This window comes from Primulina tabacum, chromosome 13 (assembly GCF_025594145.1).
Source record: "Primulina tabacum isolate GXHZ01 chromosome 13, ASM2559414v2, whole genome shotgun sequence".
Classification (NCBI taxonomy): Eukaryota; Viridiplantae; Streptophyta; class Magnoliopsida; order Lamiales; family Gesneriaceae; genus Primulina; species Primulina tabacum.
Window position 1 is genome coordinate 17,431,728 of NC_134562.1, and position 7,529 is coordinate 17,439,256.

The 7,529-nt window shown below is 40.2% G+C and overlaps 1 protein-coding gene across 1 annotated transcript; it reads left to right on the plus strand.

Annotated features, from left to right (window-relative positions):
- The first annotated feature begins 5,408 nt into the window (after positions 1-5,408).
- On the plus strand, positions 5,409-7,036 carry LOC142521883 (uncharacterized). The gene is made up of 5 exons (XM_075625057.1): positions 5,409-5,678; positions 5,746-5,941; positions 6,072-6,171; positions 6,297-6,442; positions 6,645-7,036. The coding sequence occupies exons 1-5, from the start codon at positions 5,409-5,411 to the stop codon at positions 7,034-7,036; spliced, it is 1,104 nt and encodes a 367-aa protein (XP_075481172.1).
- The last annotated feature ends 493 nt before the right edge of the window (positions 7,037-7,529 follow it).

Sequence of the window (7,529 nt, forward strand, 5' to 3'; positions counted from 1 at the left end):
GAAACATGTATGCATGGTCCACATGACAAATTTTATTTGCATAATGGGTTTTTATTTAGAGAAGATAGATTGTACATTCCTAAGTCATCAATCCGTGAGTTACTTGTAAGGGAGGCACATGGTGGTGGTTTGATGGGGCACTTTGGTGTGGCTAAAACTTTGAATTGTTTGCATGAGCTTTTTTATTGGCCACATATGAAACGTGATGTTGAGCGTGTTTGTGAAAAGTGCATTACTTGTAGACAAGCTAAGTCTCGAACACAACCACATGGATTGTATACACCACTTCCTGTTCCTAGTGAACCTTGGATTGATATTTCTATGGATTTTGTTTTAGGTTTTCCGAGGAATAAGAATGGGAGGGATTCAATATTTGTTGTTGTTGATAAATTCTCTAAGATGGCACATTTTATTGCTTGTCATAAAACCGATGATGCATCAAACATTGCGGATTTGTTCTTCAAGGAAGTCGTTAGGTTGCATGGTATGCCTAGGACTATTGTATCTGATCGTGATGTTAAATTTTTGAGTTACTTTTGGAAAACTTTGTGGGCTAAACTTGGCACAAAACTGTTGTTTTCTACTACATGTCATCCTCAAACGGATGGACAAACTGAAGTTGTTAATAGAACTCTTGGAACACTTTTGTGTGCTATACTTAAAAAGAACTTGAAAAATTGGGAAGAATGTTTATCATTTGTTGAGTTTGCGTATAATCGTAGCGTGCATTCTACTACAAATTATTCGCAATTTGAGATTGTTTATGGTTTTAACCCTTTAACTCCTTTGGATTTAATGTCTTTGCCTGTGAGTGAAAGGTTAAACATGGATGGAAAGAAGAAAGCTGAATTTGTTAGGAGTTTGCATGAGAAGGTTAAGGCTAATATCGAGAAGAAGAATTTAAAATACACGAATCAAGCCAACAAGGGAAGGAAAAAGATGATTATTGAAAAGGGAGATTGGGTGTGGTTGCACTTAAGGAAGGAAAGATTTCCTGAAAAGCGACGTTCGAAGCTCTTATCTAGGGGTGATGGACCATTTCTAGTGCTTGAAAGGATCAACGACAATGCCTACAAACTCGACTTACCAGGTGAGTACAATGTCAGTCCTACTTTTAATGTTAGTGATCTTTCGTTGTTTGATGTAGGAGATGATCAAGATTTGAGGACAAATCCTTTTCAAGAAGGGGAGGATGATGCAAACGTGGTTGGTCAAGCATCAAAGAAGGCATGGGAGTCGTTGGAGTTGCCTGAAGGACCTATAACGAGGGGCCGTAGCAAGAAGTTTAAAAAAGCACTTCAAGGATTCATGGTGAACTACCAAGGAAGTTCAATAAATGGGATGTCTAAATTAGAGGAACTTGAGGAACATGGACACAATGATGGAAGTGTTTGGAATGTAATTCTAGTGCTAAAAGACCATGAGGACAGCAGCACGCGCGCCCCCGCGCCAGAAGCAGCGCAGCCACGCGCGCGCATGCGCCCATGATTCGACGCAACCGCGCGCACGGGCAGAACAAGGCGCCTCCCCGCTCGTGTCTCGGGGCTACCGCGCGCACCCGGCTGGAATGTGAAGAACATGGCGCGCTACCGTGCGAGATCACGCGCTACCGCGCGCAGTTCCGTGTAAAACTTTGTTGCCAACACTTTTGATGACTTTTTACACTACTTTTATTATTTTATCGTATTTATATGCATTGTATCAACCAAAAACGTGATAATTCAGACTTTAAACAAATTCTTGAGATTTCTCTCAAATTTACAAGGCAAAAGCTTTGTCTTCAAAATCAAATCAAACTTATCAAAGATTGCATCTTTGTGGCGTTTGTCTATTGTTTTTCGCACGGATTGTCAAAACAAGTTCTTTGAAGGTTCGTTTGAAATTCGATTGTTATTATCATTGATATTTGTTGCTAAGTTATAATCGCTTAGAGGTGAATATCACAAATCCTTACTTGTTTCAAAAGATCGGGACAACTTAATCGATTCTTGTTGAATTGAGGGCTCGATTTTAATAATCGTGTTTGCTTTTCATTCGTACGAGGATTCGTATCACTTCGTGAAGAGTACTGATATATTTAGAAAACATTTAAACTTATGTAAACTGAATAACCGAGATAAGACAGATTAGTTTTCGCATTCTTCAGTTCAGTTACGGTGCCAACTGAACTGACGAATACTCCAACTGATCAAAATAGTTTGAAAACAATAGTTAATCAGTTAACTACACAATATATGTTTATGGATGTTCGAAGACTTCAACTGCTCCTACGTCACCCTTTCTATCTCCACGGATAGGATCCACTAGAAGGTTTTGATTTATACAAATGCTTGTACAAACCCACTCAGCTAGGACTTATACTACTACTGCCTAAACTGAACTCCTAGCTACGACTGAAAGCAGCACCTTCCAATCTACACTTCTTTAACGTCTATGTGAGAAAGACTACATACACAAGTTTAACGTCTTTGTGCAAGACTGTTTATGAGTGGTTTTGAGAGTGAGTGTGTATGTGAGAACTGAACAAAAGTGTTCTCACATACTGAGGGACAATGGCTTCTATACTAAGCAGATACAATGGTAACGAGTTCCCTCTAGGCTTGAATGCTTCTGTAAGCTGATTTGCAACTGAGCGTGCCATTCTCTGTTTTTCTTTTTCTCACTCTCTTCTTGTGTTGTGTGTATATTGAATCTTCACTGATCTTCTCTTTAAATAGGCGGGAAAACTGATCGTACAGTGAGACTCATTGGTTGTATCCGTTGCATCTTGAATTTGTTTCTTGGACTTTTGTGTCTCGACTTTCGACTGCCCTTCTGAAATGTTTTCTGATGCAACGTCCATTATCGTCCTTTGACTAGATAATGGCTTTGTACCTTCACGTACAGCTGGATTCCACTTGAGAGAGTTTGTCTTCATCCATAACTGAAAGATTCTAACTGATGCTTCGAGCTAGTCAGTTGAACTGATCTTTCAGTTGGGCTCGTGAAATCAGTTGACTCGTCAGTTGAACTGATTTCACACTCGTTCAGTTGGACTGATCAGTTGGCATTCCTTCGGCTGGCCAGGCTTCTGAGGTTTTTCTGCTGAATTACCTATCAACTGGACTGCTCAATTGACGTAATCAGTTAGACTGATTCATTTTGTTCGATCAGTTGAGTCTTTAGTTTTGAGATGTAAACATCTTGTAAGTGATCCTAGATGCTGCAACTAATGTAGATCATTAGTAACATAAATAACAGGTTTTGTTATCACCAAAATCAAGATTGCAAACTTGTAAAGTTCCAACACATATTACTAAGGGAGATGCATGGGGTACTAGACATAGTCTAGAGGGTTGGATTATGGTTCTAGAAAGAACTTGTTTAGGGTCAGTTAGGGCTTGGATGGGCTGGAGCAATGCTCTGACCGAGAGTGCACAAGTTTCCGTCTTGGGGCTGTTTTGGTACATGTGGTTCTATGGGGCTAGGAGATGGTGTAAAGGGCTGGAACAGGGAAGAGGCACGTGCCTTAGGGTCTTGGGTAGGGTCTGGTGGGAGATAGAAGTCAAGCCAAAGGCTGCAGTAGTTGTTGGAGTGTTCGAGTCCCTGCTGCACGCGAGGAGCGCGTTTGGTGCAGCGCTGATTCGTGGGGCCTAGAGCTTAGGGCGTCTGGTTTGAGTTCAAAAGAGCCTGGTCATGTGCTTAATTTGTGTCTAAGGAAGGGTCCTAGGGCCTGGTTCGGAGTCTTTTCAAGCCGTTGTCCGTTCAGAATCGTAAAATATCCAAATCTGTCAAAATAGAGACGAAACGGGCCTAGGTTAAATATCATATTATGGTTTCGGTTTTGGCTTGGGTTTGGTGACTTCTAGCAGCATAAATTGGGTCTTGGGATGTTAATAAGGGTTTGGTCTCGGGTTGGTTCGAGTCAGGAGGGTAGTTTGGTTATTTGTTTGCCCGGAAACGCAAAAACGGAGGTATAAGAGTTGTTCACTAAGAGAATCGAGTCGTTTTTTAAACGTAGGTCCTTAGATGATATTTTCCTGCAAGCTTCTGGATATTTTTAGAATTTTTAAAATTGGGAATCGAGTCGTTACCATTAAGTCAATTTTCGGGGTTGTCCGGGTAAGTATAAAGTTGAATCGGGTGCGGTCGGTTTGAGGAAAAATCTAGGGCGGTTTTGAAACTTCCTAAAATAATCTCATATCGTGTTAAATGTGATGTTTAGAAGTTTTAATGTTTTTGCAATATATATTATATTTTTAGAAGTTTTAACGTATTTGCATGCTTATGCTATTTTTAGCAGTCTTAACCTATAGGAGAGTCATAAGCCATTTTTTTTAAGTTTTAAAGAATATGGAAAGTTATTCTTGTTTGTATGAATTAATAAGTCAAGGAAGATATTTTTGAGAAATGTGAATTGATCGTGACGTAAATGTAGTACGGAATAAGTTGAAAACGGGAACGGTGACCTTGCAATGAAAAGGGAGTGAGCCGTTGAAAACGGGGGCGGGAATCTCAATAATAATGGATACATTGAAGAAGTAAACGGTGAAGTTATTTTATGATTGTTGGTGAGATCGTCGAAAAAGTGAACGTTGAACCCGACGGCCAAGTACTATTATTTATAGATTGATCAATCGACTTAATGTTTTCACTATCGAGGATCATACTTCTCTTAAAATGTTATTTTTATGGAAAAGTTCATATTCATGCATGATTTAGAAAGTTGCATATTGTTTAAGGTCTCGTGTTGCATGACAAATATATTTTTAGTTAATGTAATTTTTACGCATGTGATTAAATAATTATGTACTTGCTATATCAGGGTTGAGCATGCTGATTCATTAGACTCACTAGGTTTGAATGATTACATGTGGTGATAATTATGTTGAGTAGCAAGGTGTGGACTATAGAGCCATCCGGGAGGCACAGTGCATACCCGAGGACCTTGAAATTCCGCATATGTTAAAGATTTTGATGCTTTTATGGATTATTGCTTTTATTTATAGACTATTAAGATGCAAGAATTTATTGAGTTAAAATTTTAGACTGTTATTTATTTATTTACTTATTCCGCATGAACGAGTCTGGATAGTATAGAATTCATTTATTTGATTATTTATGCGTTTATTTATGATGAATTAATTATGCAAGTTGTAGGAATTTATAAAGTTGTAAAAAAAACTGGTGTAATTTAAATGAATTTAGAAGTTAGGGTCGTTTTAGTTATCAGAGCGGTAGTTCTTGAAAAGGGTTATGCCAGCTACCGTTTTCGAGGAGCTCGAGAAGCCACGCCTCAGGTCTGTGATTTTTATTTCTTTAAATTTAACTGTCTAGATTTACTTGCTTATATGATTGTAAAAGATAAATGTTAGACGCATGTTATTTTAAAACTCATGTTGGTTACGTGTTGGATGACTTGTACATATATGCCTCCTTCAAGAGTTTTTCACAGAGAGAGTGATGATAGGTTGGGAGGAGGAGACAGGCAGGAAGAGGAGATTCCACCACCTCCTCCAAATCAGGATGCTAGTCATCATGTGCTAGCTGGTATTTCTCGACTACTGGAGCAGCATGTCGGAAATGCTGCGATGGTCCGACCAGAGGTGGTTTATGAGTGGTTCAAGAGGATGGACCCCGAGGACTTTTCTGGCACCACTGATTCGTTCGTGGCTAAGGGATGGACCAGTTCTTTGGAGGTGATATTTAAATATATGGATATGGCAGACGCTGAGCGGGTTTGTTGCAATCGTTTATCTGCTGAAGGGTGATGCTTCCCTATGGTGGGAGAGAGCGGATCGAGGATTGAATCTGGTGACGTTAACTTTGGAGGACTTTAATAGGCTAATCTTCGAGAAGTACTTCACTGCTGATGTCCGTTCGAGGTTGAAGAGGGAGTTCATGAGTCTCCATCGGGGGGATTCTTCTGTTGCTGACTTCGTCCAGAATTTTGACAAGGGCTGTTACTTTGTGCACTGATTACAAATGATGCTACAGAGAAGTTATGACATTTCGTGGATGGTTTGAGGTTGATTATTCATCGGGATGTGTTGCTGCCAGACCTGCTCGACTATAATGTTGTTGTTGCAAAGCCTTTAGATTTGAGAAGTCACTGAAAGACATCAAGTTGGAGATGCAGCGCAAGAGGAATCTTGCTCGGCTGCTGAGTCAGCAGAATAAGAGGCCCTTCACGTTCCTAACATAGTTCAGGGTCAGCAAAAGTCTCAGGGGGCGCCGAGACAGCCACAGAGACCAGGTGCGCCGAAGAGTGATGTGAAGCCATTGTGTAAGGATTGCAACTGCCACAATTATGGCAGGTGTCTGTGGTTCTCTGGGAAGTGCTTCAAATGTAGAGAGCAAGGGCATATCGCCCTCAATTTCCCTATGTTTCAGGCACTTGCATCTGAGAGGGCGTATGTTATGCATGCAAAGGAGGCTGAGCTAGACACTACTCTCATCACAGGTATTTTAGTCAGCATTTTATTTTGCCAATTTATTTCGGATATTTGGGTGGCATGTTATAACTGCTAGTTGCGTAAGATTTGATTGATTATTTATTTAGCAACTATTAAAAAATTCTAGACTGTGAACTCTATAACATTCGTAATTTTGGGCATTTATTAGTTAAGAAATTTGTGCCGAATATGTTGTTGCTGTGATTTTAGGAAGGATCCGTCTTGAGAGTGTAGCCACTAATGCGCTGTTATATTTTGGAGCTACACATTCTTTTATTTCTGAATCTTTTGTGAGCCATTTGAAGGTCACAACTGAGCAGTTGAATTTGGGATTTAGAGTTATGGTACCTTCGGGAGAAGAGATGTTGTCGTCTCGAGTGGTTTCAGGTGTGGAGCTCGAAATTAAAGGTTATTCTATTGGAGCATATCTTATTGTGCTTCCAATTCCCGAGTTTAACATTATCTTGGGTATGGATTGGTTGGTAGCAAATGGAGCTTCGATCGACTTCCGTCGGAGAACCGTATCTTTTAATCCAGTCGACGGGGAGTCTTTCTTATTTGAGGCAGCTCGGAGCACTCTTATGCTGCGCATTATCTCTTGATTGTGCGCGAGAAAATTGTTGATTAAGGGATGTCAAGCTTTCCTGGCTAGTTTTGTCTCGGTTCCTGACACTGGCAGTCGAACTACTAAGGAGGTATAGGTCGTCAGGGAATTTCATGATGTTTTTCTCGACAACATGACTGGCGTTCCACCAGTGAGGTTGATTTTTCTATCGAGCTGATGCCGGGTACCGTTCCAATTTCTAAGGAACCTTATCATCTTGCACCTTTGGTGATTAAAGATCTGAAAGATCATATTCAAGAGTTGTTAGACAATTGTTTTATACGTCCAAGTTCATCTCCATTGGGCACTCCAGTTCTCTTTGTGAAGAAGAAAGATGGTGGTCTGAGACTCTGTATTGATTACCGAGAGTTGAACAGAGTGACCGTGAAGAACAATTATTTGTTGCCAAGGATCGAAGAGCTATTTGATCAATTGCAGGGAGCATCAATGTTCTCGAAGATAGATCTTCGTTCCGATTATCGTTAGTTGAA

Bases quoted from the DNA above. Each gene is read 5' to 3' on its own strand.
- LOC142521883 (XM_075625057.1), top strand. From the start codon at position 5,409: ATGCCTCCTTCAAGAGTTTTTCACAGAGAGAGTGATGATAGGTTGGGA. The intron at 5,942-6,071 runs GTTACTTTGTGC...GTTGTTGCAAAG, and splicing joins CCAGAATTTTGACAAGGGCT to CCTTTAGATTTGAGAAGTCA. The intron at 6,172-6,296 runs GTTCCTAACATA...CAATTATGGCAG, and splicing joins CAGAATAAGAGGCCCTTCAC to GTGTCTGTGGTTCTCTGGGA.